At 39.0% G+C, this 23924-nt stretch overlaps 1 protein-coding gene across 32 annotated transcripts in view; it reads left to right on the top strand.

Moving 5' to 3' along the window:
• Positions 1–23924, top strand: part of FRYL (FRY like transcription coactivator) — a 351368-nt gene that overhangs the window by 135940 nt on the left and 191504 nt on the right. Inside the window, exon 1 of one of the 32 annotated variants that reach the window (XM_084971984.1) lies at positions 21793–22345. The exons of 30 other annotated variants lie outside the window; for them this stretch is intronic. In XM_084971984.1, the coding sequence (XP_084828110.1) occupies positions 22273–22345 (73 nt within the window). In that variant the 5' untranslated portion in view covers positions 21793–22272. Of the gene's footprint in view, positions 1–21792; positions 22346–23924 lie in introns of those variants that run through there. One more of the 32 variants, XM_084972005.1, reaches the window with a different exon arrangement.

Raw genomic sequence — 23924 nt, 5'->3', positions numbered from 1 at the left:
AGAGCAAGTTTTTGCTTGTTACAGAGAGCTGCTGCCAGTTGCCATATTTAGCCCACTGACTTTTTCCTTCAAAATCATCTATCACATTGCTCAGTGGGCACTGGTTTTTGTGGCAAAACCAGGCTTCCATTAGTTTGAAAAGGAAAACCAAAACACATACCCTTCACATCAAGCAAAAGATGATCAAGAATAGAGGTTGACAACCTTTTTCTCTCAAGGGCCAGATAGAAAATATTTTAGGGTTTGTAGACTGTTAGTCTCTGCCACAGCTGCTCAGCTCTGACTTCATCGAGCAAAAGGAGGTTTAGTAAAATTTTATATACAAATCAGGTGATGAACCAGAGGGGCCTAAGTGTTCCAGCCACTAGAAATGTAGAATGTAGAATTCTACAAGTTGTAGAAATTTTCTAAAATGTAGAAAAGGATATTGCTAACATCAGAGATCAGAGAGAGGTGGATGGAGGTAATTTACCTGGGATATAGGGAATGGAAGCTTTGAACTTACCTTCTGTAACTCTTAGAATGGTGTTTTATCCATAGCATGTGTTCAGTAGATATTAACTTGACTTGGGATCCAGCGATATCACTTACCCTCTCTGGACTTCGGCTGTCTCATCTAAAATTTAAGGGATTATGTTACATGATCTTTAAAGTCTCTCCAGTTAACATAATCTGTGCTTCCCTGACTATGGAAGGCCAGATGGTTTATTCTTTAAAGATAATGATTGTTGGAATTCCCGTCGTGGCTCAGTGGTTAACGAATCCGACTAGGAACCAGGGGTTGTGGGTTCAATCCCTGGCCTTGCTCAGTGGGCTAAGGATCCGGCCTTGTTGTGAGCTGTGATATAGGTCACAGATGAGGCTTGGGTCCCACCTTGCTGTGGCTGTGGCGTAGGCCGGCGGCTACAGCTCCAATTTGACCCCTAGCCTGGGAACCTCCACATGCTGTGGAAGCGGCCCTAGAAAAGACAACAACAACAAAAAAAGATAATGATCGTTGACTTAACCCATTTCTTGTATGCCCTTAGCATCCTAATGTGGAATTCTGACATGGTTGCTTTTTATCAATCATTTTGTTTTATGCACCTTTCTGCAACAGAACTCATTGTCCACTGCCTATATTGACTGGTACCTTCCACCACTTCTATCGCCCCATCCTGCCATATATGTGGAAAGAATACACACTTTGCCTTACTTTAATCATTAAATTTATTAAGCCTAGTCATTAAAAAAAATAGAATAAATTAGCTCTAAAAGTAATTCTTTGTAGAGTTTTTTCGTAGAAAGATGATGATTCCTTATAGAAAGATGACGGTCAGATGAGAATCAGTCTGCCTTTTATTTATTTTTCTGTCCATGCCCATGGCATATGGAGGTTCCCAGGCCAGGAATCAAACCCATGCCATGCCACAGCAGTGACAATGCTGCATCCTTAACTGCCAGGCCACCATGGAACGCCCAGTCTGTCTTTTAGAATTATGTTTTTAATGGAGAGGTGGGGTCAAGATGGCAGAGGAGTAAGACATGGCACTCACCTTCTCCCACAAACAAAACAAAAAGCCCACCTACATGTAGAATGATGCAGACAGAACATCCACTGAGTGTTGGCAGAAGACCATAAACCTTCAAAAAGGGCAAGAAACCCTCCAAATAACTGGGTAAAACAAAAAGGGAAAAAAGGAAAGAAACCCATACCCTGGGAAGCCACCTAACTGACGGGGAGATCAGCCAAGATAGAGAGACTTCAGAGCCCTGGCAAAAAGCACAGTAGCTGGACTGAGGAGGGCAAAGCAGAGAAAGAGCCGCATAGACCATCAGTACTACCTCCTGGGACACCGCAAACTGAGATTCTTGGAAGGGGGCTGGGCACTGAGACTCATTTCTGTGGAGAGGACTAGGGTTGGCTGTGTAGTGACAGCCGGTGGGGCTAGGGGGCAGTGCCCCAAGGCCTGGGGGGTGGAGTGCCACAGCAGAGGGATTCTGGGAGGAGGTCTGGGCCTGCAGGAGAAGCAAAGCGCCATTGTTGGGGAGGGCAAGAGGAGGAGGGGTGGACTGCCATGGAAATATTTTTCTCTGCACACACGCAGACTCTCAGAGAGCACCCTCTGCAGCACCAGTTACCTCAGAGGTTGGCACATAGAAGGGCACTGCAACCAAGCACCACCCATTATTGCTTTCACTCCTCTGGGAACGTACATGCTCTGCCACTGCCCACTGCCAAGGCTCCTGGTGCCGCTTACAATTGCCTGAGGGTCACTGCCACTTCCGAGGTGCCTACAACAAGGAACAGCCTATGCCACCTTCCCACGGGTCCTTGCCCCTGTCAAGGGCTCAGCAACCAGGCATTGGCTACTCCCCTTGCCCATTGCTTCCATCTCTCTTGAAGCACGTGCAGCACACTATCAAGGGGATAACAGCCTGCACACACTGAAGAAAGTGACAGCAAGCATCCAAACCAAAAGCAACCATCATGCCAAAAATAAATAGTAAGCCCTCACAAAATATCCAGGGCACTCTCACATATAAATATTCCTCTAAGACTATGGTAGTTGTTTTTCCTAAACTAACAGTATGAGAAAAATGTAAGCAAAATGAAGCTCAGGAATCATTCCCAGTTAAAATAATAGGAGAATTCCCCTGTAGGAGCAAACAATGAAATAGACCTCTGCAGTCTAATAGAAACTGAGTTCAAAAAGGAGATGGTGAAAATACTGAAGGAATTAAGAGCAGATATGAACAGTAATGCAGATTACCTTAGAAAGGAACTAGAAATAAAAGGAGGAGCCACAAAAAATTAGAAAATTCATTTTCAGAGACACAAGCTGAGTTCAAGGCACAGAAGAGCAGAATGAACAGAGCAAAGGAATGAATTCGTGACTTGCAAGTTAGAATAATGAAAATCACCCCATCAGTACACCAGACAGAATACCACATGAAAGCAATATAAGAGATCTATGGCACAATTTAAAGTGGGCCAATCTATGCATAATAGGTACTCTAGAAGAAGAAGAAAAGGAAAAGGGGATTGAAGATCTATTTGACGAAATTTTGTCTGAAACCTTTTCAAATCTAAAGGAAAAATATATCAAGGTTCAGGAAGCACAGAGGGTCCCAAACAAGCTGAATCCAAACAGGCCCACACCAAGACATTATGAAAAAGACAGCAAAAGTTAAAGAAGAGGATTTTAAAGACAGCAAGAGAAAAACAAAGAGTTAGTTATAAGAGAAACCCCATAAGGCTATCAGGTGCTTTCTCTACGGAAATACTGCAGACCAGAAGAGAGTGGCAAGATGTATTCAGAGTTCTAAAAGGGAAATATTTGCAGTCTAGAATGCTCTACCTGGTAAGAATATCATTTAATATAGAAGAAGGAATAATTTCTCCAACAAACAAAAACTAAAAGAGTATAGCAATACTAAACCCATTCGAAAAGAAATACTGAGAGGGCTCCTCTAAATAAAAAAGTCAGAAGAAATAGGATGGAGGAAATCACAGTTGAAAAGCAACCATCTAAATAAGCCAGTATGCAGATCTAAAAGGAAAAAAAAAAGAAGCCTACTGTAAGAGTGACCATAAACACAAGGAACAGCAAAAGGATATACATGAAGATGTTAAAAAGGGCCATCAAAATCATAAAATGTGGGGAAGGAAAGTAGAAAAATCTAGACTTTTTTTTTAGATTGTGTTTGAACGTATGTGACTATCGGGCTAAAGCAAGCAGATATAGGAAGGGGTTAACAAACTTGAAAAACAGGGCAACCGCAAATCAAAACCAAACAATATGTTCACAAAATTAAAAAGTAGAGGACACGGGCGTCAAATAAAAGGAAATCTTCCAACCACAAAAAGAAAGGAGCAAAGGAGAAACATAGAATCAACTGGAAAACAAGTTTTAAAATGGTAATAAATACATATTTATCAATAATTACCTTAAATGTCAATGACTGAATGCTGCAATCAAAAGACAGAGTGGCGGACTGCATAAAAATAAAAGCACCTACAGTATGCTGCCTACAAGACACTCACCTTAGGGCAAAGGACACATATAAATTGAAAGTGAGGGGGTGGAAAAAGGTTTCATGTGAATGGACAAGAAAGCGTGAGTGGGAATACTCAGACAAAAAAGACTTCAAAACAAAGCCCATAAAGACAGAGAAGGATGCTATTTAATGATAAAAGGATCCATTCAAGAAGAAGATATTACATTCATCAATATATATGCCCCTAATACAGGAGCACCCAAATACATACGGCAAATATTAACAGAGATGAAAGGAGAAATTGATGGGAATACAAGAATAGTAGGAAACTTTAACACTCCACTCACATCAATGGACAGATTCTCTAGACAGTCAAGGCAACAGATCCTAAATGATACAATAAAAAAGTTAGACTTAATTGACATTTTCACGACATTACAAAAAAATCATACTATACATTCTTTTCAAATGCACATGGAACATTTTCAAGGATTGATCACATACTGGGGCACCGAATCAAGAAAAAATAGATCAGTTGAACAGACCAATCCCTAGAAATTAAATTGAATATGTAATAAAAACACTCCCTAAAAACAAAAGTCCAGGACCAATACTTCACGGGTGAATGCTACCAAACATACAAAAGAAGAATTTGTACCCATCCTTCTAAACTTTTCCAAAAAGTTGAAGAAGGAATAATCCCAAAGACATTCTATGAAGCACCATCACTCTAATACCAAAACCAGATAAAGAAATTACCAAAGAAATTATAAGCCAGTATCTTTGATGAATATGGATGTAAAAATTCTCGACAAAATTTTTGTCAACCGAATCCAACAATATATAAAAAAGTTTGTACAACACAACCAAGTGGGATTCATCCCACTTTCATGAGGACAGTTCATCATATGCAAATCAGTCAACGTCATACAGCACATTAACAAAAGTCAAAAACCACATGATCATCTCAATAGATGCATAAAAGCATTTGACAAAGTCCAACATCCATTCATGATAAAAACTCTTAGCAAAGTGGGTATAGAGGGAACACACCTTAATGTAATAAAAGCCATTTATGACAAACCCCCAGCCAATATAATACTCAACAGAGAAAAGCTGAAAGCCTTCCTGCTGAAATCTGGAACAAGACAAGGATGCCCACTCTCACCACTGTTATTCAACATAGCATTGGGAGTTTTTGCCACAGCAGTCAGACAAATAAAGGAAACAAAAGGTATCCAAATGGGAAGAGAAGAGATAAAATTGTCACTGTATGTACATGAGATAATACTATAGATACAAAACCCTAAGCATTCAACACAAAACTGCTCAAACTGATCAATGAATTCAGCAAAGTGCCAGGATACAAGATTAACATTCAGAAATTGGTTGCATATCTGTACATAAACAATAATATTAGAAAAAGAATATAAAATAGTAATACCTTTTAAAATCACACCCCAAACAAATACCTAGGAATAAACCTGACCAAGGAGGTGAAAGACTTATATGCTGAGAACTATAAAACAGTAATCAAAGAAATTAAAGAGGATTCAAAGAAATGGAAAGATAGTCCATGCTCCTGAGTTGGAAAAATTAATATTGTTAAAGTGGTCATACTACCCAAGCAATCTAGAGATGCAGTGCCATCCTCATCAAATTACCCATGGCATTTTTCACAGGACCAGAACAAACAATCCAAAAATTTGTATGGAACCATAAAAGACCCAGAATTGCCAAAGCAATCCTGAGGAACAAAAACCAAGCAGGAGGCATAACTCTCCCAGACTTCAGACAATATTACAAAGATACAGTAATCAAGACAGTGTGGTATTGGTACAAAAGTAGTCATACAGACCAATGGAACAGAATAGAGGACCCAGAAATAAACCCAGACGCCTGTGGTCAATTAATCTTCCACAGAGGAGGCTAGAATATAAAATGGGGAAAAGGCAGTCTCTTCCCCAAGTGGTGCTGGGAAAACTGGACAACTGCATGTAAATCAGTGAAACTAGAACACATCCTCACACCATGCACAAAAAAAAAAAACTCAAAATGGCTTAAAGACTTAAACATAAGACGAGATACCATTAAACTCCTAGAAGAGAACATAGGCAAAATATTCTCTGACATCAACTGTACAAATGTTTTCTTAAGTCATTCTCCCAAGGCAATAGAAATAAGAACAAAAATAAACCAGTGGGACCGAACCAAACTTAAAAGCTTTTACACAACAAAGGAAACCATAAAAAACCCCCCACAAAGACAACCTATGGAATGGGAGAAAATAAGTTTCAAGCAATGTAAGCAACAAGGGCTTAATCTCCAAAATCTATAAACAACTCATACAACTCAACAGCCAAAAACCAAATAACCCAACAGAAAAATTGGCAGAAGACCTGAATAGACATTTCTCCAAAGAAGACTTATGGATGGCCAACAGGCACATGAAAAACAGTCGAACATCACTAATTATTAGAGAAATGCAAATCAAAACTACAGTGAGGTGCCACCTCACACTGGTCAGAATGCCTATCATTGATAAGTCAACAAATAGCAAATGCTGGAGAGAGTGTGGAGCAAAGGGAATGCTCCTATATGTTTCGTGGGACTGTAAATTGGCACAACCTCTATGGGAAACAGTATGGAGGTTACTCAGAAAACTAAATATAGAACTACCATATGATGCAACAGTCCCACTCCTAAGCCTATATCCAGATAAAACTTTCATTGGGAAAAAAATATGTGCACCCCTGTATTCATTGCAGCACTATTCACAATAGCCAAGACATGCAAACAACCATTGACAGATGAATGGATTAAGATGTGGTATATATTCACAATGGAATACTATTCAGACATGAAAAAGAACAAAATGATGCCATTTGCTACAACATGGATGGAACTAGAGATTCTCATACTAAGTGAAGTAAGTCAGAAAGAGAAAGGCAAATCCCAGAGATCACATGTGGAATCTAATATATGGCACAAAGGAACCTATCTACTTAAAAGAAACAAACTTATGCAAATGCAGAATAGACTTGTGGTTGCCCAGGGGGAGAGGGGAGAGTGGGATGGACTGGAAGTTTGTGGTTAGTAGCTGCAAACTTGCCTTTGGAGTGGATAAGCAATTAGATACTGCAGTACAGCACAGGGAACTATATCTAATCATTTGTGATGGAACATGATGGAGGATCATGTGAGAAAAGAATGTATATATATGTGTAACTGGGTCACTTTGCTGTACAGCAGAAATTGATAGAACATTATAAATCAAATATAATAAAAAATTAAACAGAAAGAATTATGTTTTTCTAAATGCTGTATCAGCAATGCCAACATTCCATCATTGATTTATTTAAACTATTAAACAGTAATTCAAAATAATTTTATATATTACAGATATAAATTATTGTCACTTTACCTAAATTTCTTATCTTTTTTACTTGAAATTTTGATAGGTTTTTCTTTTGATAGGTTTTTCCGTCTCTCTGAAGAGAGATTTTTTTTAAGATTAGGTAAGCCATCCAATGAGCTTTTATACTTTTCTCAAGAAGTGTAAGCTGATATATATTTCTAGTATTTATGATGGAGAAACTTTAAAGAAAACAAAATTCTGAAAAGTTCTTTGTAAGGAATGCAGAAAATTTATTATTATTTTATGTTCTGGATTTTCCTAATCTCTAATTTTTCAGTAAGTACAGATGTGTGCTAAAAATGACATAAGATAACGAAGTTTTTATATTAATATAATTTATTATTTTTTTACGACTCAATGAATTTATTACATTTATAGTTGTACAATGATTATCACAATTCGTTTTATAGGATTTCCATCCCACACCACCAGCGCATCCCCCCACCCTCCGAACTGTCTCCTTTGGAAACCATAAATTTTTCAAAGTCTGTGAGTCAGTATCTCTTCTGCAACAAAGTTCATTGTGTCTTTTTTTCAGATTCCACATGTAGTGATAGCATTTGATGTTGGTGTCTCATTGTCTGACTGACTTCACTTAGCATGATAGTTTCTAGGTCCATCCATGTTGCTAAAAATGCTGGTATTTCATTCCTTTTAATGGCTGAGTAATATTCCATTGTGCATATGTACTAAATCTTGATCCACTCCTCTGTCGATGGACATTTAGGTTGCTTCCATGTCTTGGCTGTTGAAAATAGTGCTTCAGTGAACAATGTAGTACATTTGTCTTTTCAAGTCATGGTTTTCTCTGGGTAGATGCCCAGGAGTGGGTTTGCTGGATCAAATGGTAGTTCTGTTTTTAAAGTTTTCTGAGGAATCTCCATACTGTTTTCCACAGTGGTTGCACCAATTTACAATCCCACCAACGGTGTAATAGAGTTCCTTTTTCTCCACACCCTCTCCAGCACTAATTGTGTGTAGACTTTTTGATGATGGCCATTCTGGCTGGTGTAAGGTGGTACCTCATAGTGGTTTTGGTTTGCATTTCTCTAATGATGAGTGATGTTGAACATCTTTTCATATGTTTTTTGGCCATCTGTATGTCTTCTTTGGAGAATTGTCTGTTTAGATCGTCTGCCCATTTTTTGATGGGTTTGTTTGTTTTGGTATTGAGTGGTAGGAGATGTTTATAAATTTTGGAGATTAATCCCTTGTCAGTCGATTCATTTGGCAATATTTTCCCCCATTCTGTGGGTTGTCTTTTCATTTTGTTTAGGGTTTCCCTTGCTGTGCAGAAACTTTTAAGTTTTAACTTTTAAGTCCCATTTGTTTGTTTTTACTGTCATTACTCTAAGTGGTGGATCTGAGAAGATGTTGCTGTTGTTTATGTCAGAGAGTATTTCCTCTAAGAGTTTTATAGTATCTAGTCTTATATCCAGGTCTTTAATCTTTTGTGTATAGTGTTAGGGAGTGTTCTCCTTTCATTCTTTTCCATGTGGCTGTCCAGTTTTCCCAGCACCACTTATTGAACAGGTTGTCTTTTCTCCATTGTATATTCTTGCCTCCTTTATCATTGATTAGTTGGCTGTAGGTGTGTGGGTTTAATTCTGGGCTTTCTATCCTGTTCCATTGATCTGTATTTCTGTCTTTGTGCCAGTACCATATAGTTTTGAGGACTGTTGCTTTGTAGTATAGTCTGAAGTCATGGAGCCTGATTCCTCCAGTTCCATTTTTCTTTTTCAGGATGTCTTTGGCTATTCTGGGTCTTTTGTGCTTCCAAACAAACTTTAAAATATGTTGTTTGAGTTGTGTGAAAAGTGTCCTGAGTTGAGTTCCCATTGTGGTGCAGTGGTTAACGAATCCAGCTAGGAACCATGAGGTTGCAAGTTTGATCCCTGGCCTTGCTCAGTGGGTAAATGATCTAGCATTGCCATGAGCTGTGGTATAGGTTGCAGATGTAGCTCGGATCCTGAGTCACTGTGGCTCTGGCGTAGGCTGGTGGCTACAGCTCCAATTAGACCCCTAGCCCGGGAACCTTTATATGCCACGGGAGCGGCCCTAAGAAAGGCAAAAAGACAGAAAGACCAAAAAAAAAAAAAAAAAAAAAAAAAAATTCTTGGTGATTTGATAGGGATTGCATTGAATCTGTAGATTTACTTGGGTAGTATAGTCATTTTGATAATATTGACTCTTTCAGTCTAAGAGCATGGTGTGTCTTTCCATCTATTTGTGTCATCTTTGATTTCTTTCATCAGTGTGTTATAGTTTTCAGAGTACAGGTCTTTTGTCTCTTTAGGTAGGATTACTCCTAGGTATTTCATTCTTTTGGATGTGATGGTCAACGGGATTGCTTCCCTAATTTCTCTTTCTGATCTTTCATTGTTAGTATATAGAAATGCTGTCGATTTCTGTGTATTTTGTATCCTGCGATATTTTAGTATAATTTAAAAGTAGCTCGTAAACTTTAATGTGCTTAAGAATGACCTAGTGGATCTTCTAGAGAAGTGAATTCTCCAGAAGTTGTAAACAAATTTACTGTTACCAAAGGAGAAAGGGACTGGGAGGGATAGATTGGGAGTTTGGAACTGGCATATGCCCACTACTGAATATGGAAGGGATGGTCAACAGGGACTTGATGTAGAGCACAGGAAACTACTTAATATTCATTCTTTAACCTATATGGGAATGGATATGTGGATATGTATAACCGAATCACTTTGCTGTACAGCAGAGATGGGCACAACTTTGTAAATCAACTATACTTCAGTAAAATTTTTAAAAACAAACAAACAAAAAAAGGGTTCTGATTTACTAGGCTTAGAGTGGGACTTTCAAGAATATTAAGATTAGGAAAGTAGTTTCTTCCAAATTAGTTTTACTATTATACATTATTAAGCTTGGCCACATAATTTACTTTTTTTCTGCATTTTGGGCTTGCCCATTTAATTGCATTGGGCAATCCTTTTCTTTTCTTTTCTTTTCCCCTAACACTGCTGGTACTCTATTTCCTAAGTGTAATTTTTGTCTTTATATTTGGTCGTCTCTGCCATTTGACACTTCCCTTCCTGACTTAGACTCTTCCTCTTATACTTTATTACAGCCTTGCTAACTCACCCCTTTGTTTTAAAACTAAGAGTGATACAAAAGGTAGCTCTAACAATAAAAACCTCTAGTTGACTAATAACTGCCTGTGCTATTGATAATGTAGAAAAAATTCAGAAAGACAAGCCTTGGGAGGAAGTAGTGAGCCTTTCCTTTGTGATGGCGCTTCATGGACAAAATTGAACATTGGTCTCCATTGAGCTTGGCCAGTGGATGGTTTATATCTCTGTTCTGTCATGTTGTTAATAGTTAATGCTTATTTTCACACTCAGAAAAGTTCTGCTTTAGACAGTGTGTTATGTCCACTCTTATTCATGGTTCATAGAATTTTACCTATTCTTTCCCAGTAGAACTGACCAATTGTGATGCATATACTCTGTATAGCCTGTATGGACTGTGAAAGTATCTTAGTGTTGACAGTTCTTTGGAGGCAATGAATATACATTGTATGTGTTGTAAAAATACAAATCCAATAACTAGCCTTTTGAACAGAAAATTTGTATTTGGATTTTTATCACCAGTATCATCAAAAACTATTTCAGGAATTAAAAAAAAAAATCTTATGGCTAGAGTTTTAAGGTCTCAAGAATAAATTTTAAATATATTCAAGAGCAGATCTTTTTTTTCATTCAAGAAATAATGATGTCTTAGTACCGGGCTAAATGATAGCAAATGGGTATGGTCTGTGAGTGCAAAGAAGAAAGTATAATTATAGGGTCTGGACGGTTTCATTTTAAGCAGAGGAAGCAATTTTTTTTTTTTTGTTTTACGTGTGAAATATATAAAAATAACTTAAACCAAAAGCTTGGAATAAATTGAACTATTAATAAATACCCTGTTCCAGGAAGGTAACAGTAATTGTACCTGATGGCATGCGAAGTGATATAATTGCTGCCTAGGTAACTACTCCCCAAATTATTGAGCTTAAAGTGTTTCTTTATTGGTTTTATGTTGCTAATTTGTGAATATATTGATGTATACATTTGTCTAAAACTTATTTTTATTAGAGATCCTTTTTTAGCTATGACCATTAATTCAGAAACTTGATTTATACTTCTGAAATAAGCAGTTAATTTGGACCTGAAACCTTTTTCTGCAGAAGCCTAAATGGAATTCAGGTCTTTGTGTTTCAGGAGCAGAGTCCCATCATTACTCAGTTGTTCATTTCATTTGCTCTTTCACAGTGCCATATCTGAATTCTTTTCTTTTTGTTTGTTTTTTCTTCATTTCAGCTGAATTCATTAATTTGTGGTTATTGTTGGCTAGCATGTACTTAAAAACAATGAGTCCGGTTTTCTCCTCTAATAAATGGAGAAGAAGCTGGAGAGCTTGTGGGTTGGCTGTCTGTCTCCTTCTGTCTCTATGTCCTATTATCTCATGCTGATTTTTTTTTTTTTTTTTTTTTTTTTTTTGTCTCTCTAGGGCCATACCCATGGCATATGGAGTTTCTCAGGCTAGGGGTCAAATCAGAGCTATAGCCACTGGCCTACACCACAGCCACAGCAACACCATATCCAGGCTGTGTCTTCAACCTACACCACCGTTCATAGCAACGCCAGATCCTTAACCCACTGAGCGAGGCCAGGGATCAAACCTGCATCCTCATGGTTACTAGTCAGATTTGTTTCCTCCAATCCACAACAGTAACTCCCTGCTGTCCTTTTGACTTTAGATCTCTGCTTCCAAAACTACTAGATGTGAACTCTACCTGGTTAGTACATGTTTAGTACCACTGTCCACCGAGTCACCTAAGCCTAGGCATCATTTTTGAGTGTTTCAGCTTGACCTTTTTTTTTTTTGTTTGTTTGTTTGATACTATCAGTTACCAAATATATAAAAAATATCGATTAGGAAAAAATGGAATCTGTCTTCTTATTCCCATCTTTATTGCCCTTTTCTGAATTATTCTAAGTGTGTATACTCTTATCTTTTAGTCCTTTTCTCTACCTTCAGCAATTTAAATAGCCCGTTAACTTTCATTGTGTCCACCTAACCAGTCAGGTTGGTCTTTCTGACCTTGTTACTGCCCAGAGCTCTTCTATAGTATCTAATTATTGACCTCAATATTTCTTGGAGCCCTATGGGTATTTCAAAGATTGGTTGAGAATCTCCTCAGGCAAGTGAGTAGGACTCTGGTAGTCTAACCCTGGTCAGCCAGAGTTAACTTTGATTTTGCTCTGTTTTCCTTTTGAGGATTAAGCACAAAGATCCATTCTTCAAAGGAAGATCCTCTGCAGAACAGATTTTGCATTTGATCCTGTTGCCCCAGCATGGCCACCCCCGAACACTCTGTCTCACTAGGGCCTCCTCTGGTTTTCTCTGCTCTGTCGCTATACCCTCTTTATTGCTTTCACAGCTGGTTGTTTTGTGTATTGTACATTTGGATGTATGTATGTGGGGACACACACCCACACCTACCACATACTCTTTATTGCCACCATTGTATCCTAACCTTCCCTGCACAAAGATTTGTTTTATTCATCAATTATCCTTTTAGCACCTGGCATGATGCTTCTACACAGTGTTTAGGCCATTTATACTTAATGTAATTAGTGACATGACTGTGTTTAAATCTGTCTTGTTGCTGTTTCCTATTTGTCTCATCTGTTATGTTTTCTTTTCCCCTCCTCCCTTGCCTTCCAGTTATTTATTTATTGTGGCCAAGCTGCAGCATGCAGAAATTCTTGGGTCAGGGATCCAACCCACGCCACAACGGCAACCTCAGCTGCTGTAGTGATAAACGCTGTATCTTCAACCTGCTGTGCCACAAAAGAACTTCTCTCCTTCTTTTAGATTAATTGTATTTTTTTTTTTAGTATTTTAATTTATTCTACTATTGGCTTTCTCTTTTAAAAATTAGTTGCCCTGGGGTTTACAAAATCACTTTAGACTTAATCACAGTTAACTTTCCAATAAAAGCAATTATTTCATGTAGAATTTAAGAACATGGAGTTCCTATAGTGGCTCAGTGGTTAACGAATCTGACTAGCATCCATGAGGATGCAGGTTCAATACCTGACGTTGCTCAGTGGGTTAATGATCCAGCGTTGCCGTGAGCTGTGATGTAGGTTACAAATGCAGCTCGGATCCTGCATTGCTGTGGCTGTGGTGTATGCCGGCCACTGCAGCTCCGATTCGACCCCTAGCCTGGGAACCTCCATATGCTGCAGGTGCGGCCCTAAAAAAAAAGAAAGCAAAGCAAAAAAAAAAAAAAAAAGAACTTGAAAGCTTATACTTATGTTTCTTCTCTCCATCCTTAGTGCTATTGTAGTCAAATGTTTATGTCTATACATGTTATAAACCTGATCTTACATTTTTAACCATTTTAGCTTTAAGCAGTCAATTAGTGTAAATAAAATTTAAGATAAGTTATAAAAGTTCTTCTCCTTACCTGTAAATATACCATTTCTGACACTTTTCATCATTTGTTTTCTACGGTATTATTTGTAATTAAGTTTTCATCCTGTGTACTTTTCTATCTGTTTTAAGAACTTTCTTTAACATTTTTTTGTATGCAGATCTACTGATGACAAATTCTTTCAGCTTTGGTCTGTTTCAGAAAAGGTTTTGCTTGATTTTTTTTTTTTTTCCCTCTCTTTTATTTTTTATTTTATTTTTTTTTAGGGATACACCCATGGCATGTGGAGGTTCCCAGGCTAGGGGTTGAATCAGAGCTGTAGCTGCCAGCCTACACCACATGCCACAGCAATGTGGGATCCAAGCCACATCTGTGACCTACACCACAAGCTCACACCAATGCCAGATCCTTAACCTACTGAGTGAGGCAAGGGATCGAACCCGCATCCTCATGCTGAGCCACGATGGGAACTCCAGCTTTTGCTTGATTTTTTCAAGATATTTTTACTGGATATAGAATTATAGGTCATCGGTTTTATGCTTTAAGCTCTTCAGTGATCCCATTCCAACTTCTGCTTTACATAGTTTTAGATGCAACATCTGTATTCATTTTTCTTTCTTCCTCTGTATGTAACTTAACATTTTCTTCAACTGCTTTTAAGATTTTCTCTCTGTCATTGGCTCCTGCAGTTTACTTATTTTGTGCCTTGGCATGTGTTTTTTGGTATGTGTATTTATTCTTGCTTGAGGTTTGATGAGTGTTTTGGATTTGTAGGTTTGCAGTCTTCATCAATTTTAGAAATTTTTTTTAACCATTACTTCTTCAAATAGTGCTTTTGGTTCATCCCTGAAATTCCAACAACAGGTGCATTAGACTATTGCTATTGTTCCAAAGGCCACTGAGGCTTTGTGCACTTTACCCATTGGTTTTATTGTCTAGGCTTCACTTCGGAGAGTTACTATTTCCATTTTCCAAGTTTCCTGATCTTTTCTTCCACAGAATCTATAGTCTTTTTCTCCCACCCATTAAAATTTATTGTTTTAGATATTGTATATCTTACCTTTCAAAGCTCTATTTTTATATCTTCTATTTTCTCATCATAAAAAAGAAGCTCCTTAGACACTGAGATCCCAGAATTTTTATTGGGGCTGATGACATGGCACATCCCCAACTTCAGACTTCCTGAGGGGAAGCAGTTGTTCAGCATAAACTGTATTGTTTGTACCAACAATTTAGGCACGGTGAGCCACTCCTATCAGCTCTGGGAATGGTGGGCCCCTCTTAAAATTTAAGTTTTTCACTGCTAGCTAAGGGCTAATCATGCAAGCAGGCCTTTCAAAGACTATGGTGCCATGTTTGCAGTGTGTCTTCTCCATTATTTGCTTAATCATTTATTCATATAGTTATAGACTCATAGATATTTGTTTTACACTTTGGGTTATATTCAAACACTGCATTGTTTGTTTTGTTTCTCAGAGTGTTAGTTTTGCCTGTTGGCAGCTCTATCAGTTGGCTCCCATATCCCTTTGACATACTCATATTATTTTGTGTTTTGAGCCCTTTCCCACTTTCTGGCTAAACAAGATATTCCAGGCTTATTTTGTGTGTTCCACATCCTTGCTCTAGAATCAGCCATTTTTCCAAGGAGCTCTGCTTTCTTTCTGTAATGAAGGTTTTTTGTTTTTGTTTGCTTTTTAGGGCCCCAGTTGTGGCATATGGAGGTTCCCAGGCTAGGAGTCTAATTGGAGCTATAGCCGCCAGCCTACACCACAACCACAGCAACGTCAAATCTGAGCCTGAACTGCGACCTACACCACAGCTCACGGCAACACCAGATCCTTAACCCACACAGTGAGGAGAGGGATTGAATCCGCAACCTCATGGTTCCCAGTCGGATTCATTTCCACTGCACCATAAAAGGAACTGGTGTAATGAAGTTTTAAAATGTTAAAACAAATTCATTGTAGAAAAATTGGGGGACTATTGAAAGAAGAAAGTAGAAGTCAATGTACTAAAAAGTAAATGTTAATTACTGATATAGATAATTACTGTTAATGTTTTGTTGTATTATTTAATGAAGTTTCAAAGCAAAATATGAAGTGATTTTTATAGGCTTTTTTTTCTATTTCATGTATGATGTTAATTACTTGATAGACTTGAGAGCATCTTTCCTTCCATATGTAAAGCTCTTCTTCTTCTGCTCCTTCTTCTGCTTCTTCTTCTTCTTCTGCTTCTTCTTCTTCTTCTTCTGCTTCTTGTGCTTCTGCTTTTTCTTCTTCTTCTTCTTCTTCTGCCTCTTCTGCTTCTTCTTCTCCTTCTTCTTTTTCTTCTTCTGCCTCTTCTGCTTCTTCTGCTGCTTCTTTTGCTGCTTCTTCTGCTTCTTCTGCTTCGTCTGCTTCTCCTTATTCTGCTCCTTCTTCTGCTTCTGCTTCTTCTGCTTTGCTTCTGCTTCTTCTTCTTCTGCTTTTGCTTCTTCTGCTGCTGCTTATTCTGCTTCTTCTGCTTCTTCTTCTCCTTCTCCTTCTTCTTCTTCTTCTTCTGCTTCTTCTGCTTCTGCTTCTTCTTCTGCTGCTGCTGCTTCTGCTTCTGCTGCTTCTTCTGCTGCTGCTTCTTCTTCTCCTTCTTCTTCTGCCTCTTCTGCTTCTTCTGCTGCTTCTTCTGCTTCTCCTTCTTCTTCTGCTTCTTCTTCTGCTTCTTCTTCTCCTCCTTCTTCTGCTTCTGCCTCTTCTGCTTCTTCTTCTCCTTCTTCTTCTTTTTCTTCTTCTGCCTCTTCTGCTTCTTCTGCTGCTTCTTTTGCTGCTTCTTCTGCTTCTCCTGCTTCTTCTGCTTCTCCTTCTTATTCTGCTCCTTCTTCTGCTTCTGCTTCTTCTGCTTTGCTTCTTCTTCTTCTGCTTTTGCTTCTTCTGCTGCTGCTTATTCTGCTTCTGCTTCTTCTTCTCCTTCTCCTTCTTCTTCTTCTTCTGCTTCTTCTGATTCTGCTTCTTCTTCTTCTGCTGCTGCTGCTGCTTCTTCTTCTGCCTCTTCTGCTTCTTCTTCTTTTTCTTCTTCTGCCTCTTCTGCTTCTTCTGCTGCTTCTTCTGCTTCTCCTTCTTCTTCTGCTTCTGCTGCTTCTTCTCCTTCTTCTTCTGCTTCTGCCTCTTCTGCTTCTGCTTCTTCTTCTGCTTCTTCTTCTGCTGCTGCTGCTTCTGCTTCTGCTGCTTCTTCTTCTTTTTTCCTCTTTTGCCTTTTTAGGGCCTCACCCGTGGCATATGGAGGTTCCCCGGCCAGGGGTCTAATCGGAACTACGGCTCCTGGCCTATGCCAAGCAATGCCAGATCCGAGCTGCGTCTGCGACCTACACCACAGCTCACAGCAACGCCAGATCCTTAACCCACTGAGCAGGGATCGAACCCGAAACCACATGGTTCCTAGTCGGATTCATTTCTGCTGCACTATGACGGGAACTCCGCGTAAAGCTTTTTGATCTCTTCTCTAAACCCCAGAAAAGATGAGGACTTTCTAAAGAAGCTAGAATCTGCGGGGGCTATAGTGGAGCAATAGAATATTTGACACCTTATATAGGAAATTTTTCCCAAGTTTCTATATTTTCTGTATTCTGGTTGTTTTGGATACCAGTTTAATAATTTCTAAGATATTTTAATACGTAAGGAATAATCATATATTTGCACGCTTCCTAAGGATGTTAATAATTGAAGACTTTTATTTCTTTTGGGGTAGGTGCGACATTCAATTCTGTTGTATTGTATAGTATGATAGATTCAGTTAAATCCAAACTTCCCTTTTTATTGAAGAACATTTTGTTTGGATCCTCCATCTAAATGGCAGTATTTGTGTAGGATTTACTGAGAATTTTTCCCGTACACATTCTTTTGGTTTATTAGGGTATACCCCTACCTACCTCCTTCTTAGAAATGTAAAGCAGGTAACTAATTTCATGAATCCTTAAAATGCCAGTGAAAAGGGCATAGAATCAAATGGAAATTGATTAAAAGAAAGAAGGCCACCTGCTTTCTAATTCCTTAGGGGCAAGAGGACTGGCACAGTCACCTTTTGTACCCAGTGCTTTACCTCGCCTGTGCCAAGAGGATGTCCACAAAGGCCAATACTATTGAACTTGAGAATTTCCTTAAAATATTCTAAATCTTATCACTTTAAAAGCATTCTTTCATATTATGGTCTAAAAGGTGGCGAGGAGTTGTTGAAGGAAATTATCCAAAGTAGATTATTCTGCTTTGCCAAGGATATGCCATTGAGAAATGATTTGTGCGGCTATCTTTTTACAGTGATGAGACAAAAAAGTATCTATGTATGATACAACTTGGAGAATCGCATTTATCGAAAGAATAAAATAGAAGACTGACATTTTGACTGCTCTTTTGTCAAGCTTATAGGAAGCTCTAGGCTATGTGTTTCTGTGATTAATTGATAGGTTAAGAGTAGAGAACTCACTTGAAGAATGATAGGAATATTATTATTTGTGGAGTTTTTAATCGACTAGTAATTGACAGATTGCAGAAGCATTGGAGTACAGTAGGACTCTACCTTGGTCTTCTAAAAGGCTTGTTGCTGGAGTTCCCATCGTGGCTCAGTGGTTAACGAATCCAACTAGGAACCATGAGGTTGCGGGTTTGCTCCCTGGCCTTGCTCAGTGGTTGAGGATCTGACGTTGCCGTGAGCTGTGGTGTAGTTTGTGGATGCGGCTCGGATCCCGCGTTGCTGTGGCTCTGGTGTAGGCCAGGGGCTGCAGCTCCAGTTGGACCCCTAGCCTGGGAATCTGCATATGCCACGGTAGCAGCCCTAGAAAAGGCAAAAAGCCAAAAAAACAAAGGCTTATTGGGTACATATGCAGTTTTCCTGGTTAATTAATACTTTAGTAACTTGGGTGGTGAACATTCAGGAAGAGTTTGAAAGGAAACACTCCATTATTGAAGTTGTGATTTTTTTTTTTTTTTTTTTTTTTTTTTTTTTTTTGTGGCTGCACCCACAGCATACAGAAGTTCCTGGGTCAGGGATCTAACCCGTGCTGCAGTTGCGACCTGAGCCACAGCATGGCAACACCACAAGGCTGTGATTAATAGTTGGGATAATAATACTGCTTGTTTTATTCTTTACATTTCACACTAAAGCTCGAACCCAGGCTTTGCTGACATGGGCCTATTGAACTATGGAAAATGCCATTTTCACTCACCATCTGTCCTCAGGGAAGTCCTAGTGTAGATCAGAACTTCTAAAAGAAGCTCGGAAATATTTTTTTGTGTCTGTGTCTCATAGAAAGTGTTGATTTGCTTTGGCTGTTTTTACATAGAAACAGACTAATTGGATGCGAGAGAAATTTTATGTTATTCTTTTAGATTGGTGTCTGCAAAACTTAAGCAGAAGAAATTTCCTTTTTTTTTTTTTTTAAGGTTGTGAGAAAAACACCTATTGTTTAACCCTCACCCCCTAAAAAATTATCTTATTCTGACATTCTGTCTGACAGTTAGTTTTGCTTGTTCTAGTTTATAAAGATTTACTAAGAATGAGCCTTGATCTGTAGTTCCCGTTGTGGCGCAGAGGAAATGAATCTGACTAGGAACCATGATGTTGCGGGTTCGATCCCTGGCCTCATTCAGTGGGTTGAGGATCTGGTGTTGCTGTGAGCTGTGGTGTAGGTCGCAGATGCGGCTCGGATCCTGCGTTGCCATGGCTGTGGTATAGGCTGGCAGCTGTAGCTCCAATTCGACCCCTAGCCTGGGCACCTCCATATGCCCCGGGTGCAGCCCTAAAAAGCAAAAAAAAAAAAAAAAAAAAAAAAAAGAGAGAGAGAGAGAGCTCTGGTTACTTTGGTGGGACATACAGTGTTAAATAGCTTTTATGGTTTGGGTGATACTAATAGGCTTAGCTCAGTAGTGATAGAAAAAATGTGCTAATATATCGTGTGTATGCCTCTCATCTGCTGACATGGTTCGGTTCTGAATCTTGACTTTTACTGGTGTCATTTGTTGGATCAAGATCAGCTTATTCCCTGAATGTGTTAAGAGCTGTTTGTTGAAGTGGGGATTGTATTGTCGAGTCATTTGGGGGAATACTTTGATTAAAAAGAACAGTAAAAAGGGTTTGTGTATAAGCAGGAGCCTTTTGTTTGTTGACATATATGGTTAAATGGTTAATGTACTAGGATGGATGTAGGTTGCAGTATATTTGGTCTGTGGAATACCCTTTATTCGTGCAACTCCTTGAGGCATTTGTGTTCCATTGGACTGGGGGAAACCTCCATCTTCCCCGATCCTGAGAGATCTCTGAACAAGGAGTCGTGCTTGAGGAGTTCCCATCGTGGCTCAGTGTTTAACGAACACGACTAGTGTCCATGAGGGTGAGGGTTTGATCCCTGGCCTTGCTCAGTGGGTTAAGGATCTGGTATTGCCCTGAGCTGTGGTGTAGGTTGTGGATGCGGCTCGGATCTCGTGTGGCTGTGGCTGTGGCTGTGGTATAGGCCAGCAGAGCTGTAGCTCCGATTCAACCCCTAGCCTGGGAACCTCTGTATGCCATGGTGCAGCCCTAAAAAGACAAAAGAGAAAAAATAAAAAAATAAAGAAGATGTGCTTGAACAATGATATTGTGCTGTTGGGGTTCTTTGTGGTTAGCCCTTGTCCTGGTTTGAATTTAGATTTTGGTCGCGTTCAGGAGTCGGAATGACTGCTATCTTATTCCAGATTTCTTGCACTCTTCTGAAGAAATACAAGCTTTAAATGACATTTCCAGTAATACTGTTATCACTGAATATGTCCTTTTTTTCTTTCTTTCTTTCTTTCTTTCTTGGCCACTCCATGGCAAATGGAGTTCCCTGGCCAGGGATCAGATTTGAGCTGCAGTTTTGAGCTACCACGCAGCTGTAGCAGCACGGGATCCTTTTAACCCACTGTGCCAGGCCAGGGATGGAACCTGTATCCTAGCACTGCAGAGATGCTCTTGATCCTGCTGGGCCACAGCAGGAACTCCACCACTGAATATGTGTTAATGAATATGATTATCTTTCCCCCTTAGTACATGATACGTGTGCAGAGAAGGATATTCATATAGCTTTTGATACAGTGCCTAGCCACTTGGCTATAAATTAATCCATTTGGGATGACTAGGATCACTGAATTTACTTATTCCTGTGATATTTAAAGGATACAAAAGTATAGATGGATCAACACAAATGTATTCCCACCTATGGAAAAACATATGGCCCCCCCCCCCCGACCTTCAAAGTCACAGTTAACTAATTGTGAGGCCAAGATATTTTTCTTCTGATATTAACAGAAAATATTATTGGTCGGCTTTGATTTTAGAATTTTCCTGCTATTTTGAAGAACAGTCAGGCTTTCAGTAGTGTTAGTTTTCCATTTTAAGATTGCTTCTTAAAGAATAAAGTAGAATAAAGTTTTTTTTTTTTAATGGGCATTGAATTTGGCCAGAGGATTTCTTGCTATTCACTGATATTCTGACTGTAAGAGGTTTCAGGGGAATTATGGGCTGTATTACGGAATCGAAGACCCTGTGTTTTAAAATAATCCCATTATGATAATAGCGCTCTCTCTTTTGAATAAGTTGCCTGCAGCAGAGGAAACTTTGTCCTGAGCTGAGCAGTTTTTAGAGGGCTGATGGAAGCCCAGCCACGGTGTTCATTACATCATCCTTTCATTGCATTAGCCAGCGTGCTCTCCGGTGGGTTAAGTGAGGCAGTGGACTCTGCATCATCAGAAGCGTGCTGAGAAATTCCCAGCTTACTGCCTGGGCGTGGAGAGGGGTGGAGAGCATTTACTACTAAAATCACCTAAAGAAAACTCACTGGAGTGGGCTAAAGACCCCCGACGGCTTTTTAGTTTTTATTTTGGAAGCGGGGCATCAGCTATTTCAGGAAGAGACTTAAAGATCTTGTGCTACATCGGCATTCTTTTTTCTTTCTTTCTTTTTTTTTTTTTTTTTTTTTTTTTTTTTTTTTAATTTCTAAGGCTCTTAGCTAGTGAGAAAAGTTGGCATCCAAGGGCAGAGCTCTACCCTTGTCTGTTTACTAGCAGTAGTGACTGCACCGAAAGCAGCCGGAGACACAGCTCATCGAAACTGATCCCGGGGAGGTAAACAGGGACAGTAATTGTGGCCACGTGTATAGCCACAGCAGGAAAGGTGAGGGTGTCCTTCAAGGCACTTGCGATAAACTTGTAAGCTTTGATTCAGCTGGATGGTTCATCTGCATTCAGCAGCGTTTCCACTATAGTTGTGCGTCACTGCGAGACTGCATGGTAATGAAGCCGAGGCACCGTGGGCCAAAACTCTGCTGCCTGTGAGAGGAGAAGGGATAGCGGCTCGGAGCGAGATCAACACATCCGTTGCTGCTGTTGCTGCTGCTGCTGCTGCTGCTGCTGCTGTTGTGGCAGCCAGTTGGGACACAATGTTGAGTCTACAGGATTCTGTGTTTTTTGAAATTAGCATAAAGTCCTTGTTAAAGTCCTGGAGCAGCAGCTGTAAGTATATTTGCCTACACAGAGGAAATGCTGAGGTATGATCATTGCCATTCCTTGCATGCTAACTCCTTAGCCCAATCCAAAGAGAATTAAAGCTGCTGAAGATAACACGAAGGATATTTTCTTCGAATGGTTATCAGTCAGATAGAAAATCTAGACATGCACACGCTGGGCAGCTGTAATAATGGTAGTTAAATATTCTTTGGCCAGCCTTGGCTTTGCTTGTTAATCTGTGTCATTCTGGCAAAGTTTCTCTCCATGGGTCAAAAATGGGGGAAAAAGATGACAAATAGACTCTGATCTCTGTCTGCAGGATTATCGGTACCAGTACTATTCCACAGTTCCATTAGCACAAAATGTTTGAAGCAACATCAGCTGGTTTAAGGCATCAGACAATGTAATACACCGATCGTAACTTTCCCCTAGTCCGGTAATTGAAATTACATTGAGTAATTTTCATAGGTCGTGAATTTTCTGATAAAGAATGCTCAGGATGATACGCTTGTGCTTCAAAGTTCTGGTTAGTCAATAAAACTATACGGTCGAGCTCTTATTTTAACTCCTTACCTAATATGTAGAGTTGGCAGAAATACGGATTTTGTTCAGTCTTTCCAGTAATTTCCAACAGCATCTCTCTCTGAAGCTCTCAAAGCAGTTATGGCAATTATTTATCACTATAAATAATTGCTATATTATGATAGTAATAATTACTATAATCACCATTTCTTTTCTTCTTTTGCCAATTACCCTGAATAAAACAATACCAAACTAAATGAAGTAAGGAAGCAAACAAAGATTCTGCTACAATGTCTGTTTTGCCCAAAGAACACTGAACTATAGGAAAACTGTGACTTTTCCAAGGTCATACATATGGTGGCAAAGAACTGGAATTAGAACCCAGTTGTTCTTGCTCCCAACTGTGCTGCCAGTGCCTGAGCAAACTAATGAATAAAATATGAGGGACTAAATTTAATTTTTTTCCAGTTACCTCTCTAACCAAAATATTTAGTGTAGTTTTGCTTTGTAATCAAATAATACAAAAGAGCAAATGTTGATATGAGGGGCACCTCTTAAAATAAAACTTTTTATAGAATATAATTTGAGGAGATTTGTATTATGCCACACAGACTGCATTTACAATCTCTGTATTTCTTTTATTTTTGATCTGTAAGTAATGCTTCCATATGGAGATATTGTTGTGCCAGATGGCAGAGAATTATCTTAGTATGAGAAAAGTTTCCCAGTGAATATACATCGTTAAAATATTGGGAGAATTATAATTACTAATTTAAATGGAATACTTTTACTCCTTAAAAGGATACTATAGAATACATTTTTATTAAAATAAACTAGACTCTGGTTTCTAATCATCTTTTTTCCTTTTCCTTTTCCTTCTTCCTACTTCCCCATCCTCACCATGTACTTTTTTAAAAATAGTAAGACACTGTTATAGTGAGAATGAAGCTAAAAATGGTTTCTTATAGAGGAACAGTGTATTAGATTATATCACAGCAGCTTGTCCTGTAAAAACTTAGTTTGCTTAGATACTTTCAAACTATGTGGCTATTGTGTTTTGTGA

This window comes from Sus scrofa, chromosome 8, assembly GCF_054392235.1.
Source record: "Sus scrofa isolate SSC_HxYL_T2T_F1_AM1 chromosome 8, Sscrofa_HxYL_maternal_Yorkshire_Landrace_v2.0, whole genome shotgun sequence".
Taxonomy (NCBI): domain Eukaryota; kingdom Metazoa; phylum Chordata; class Mammalia; order Artiodactyla; family Suidae; genus Sus; species Sus scrofa.
This window is presented reverse-complemented; position numbering and strand designations above follow the sequence as displayed.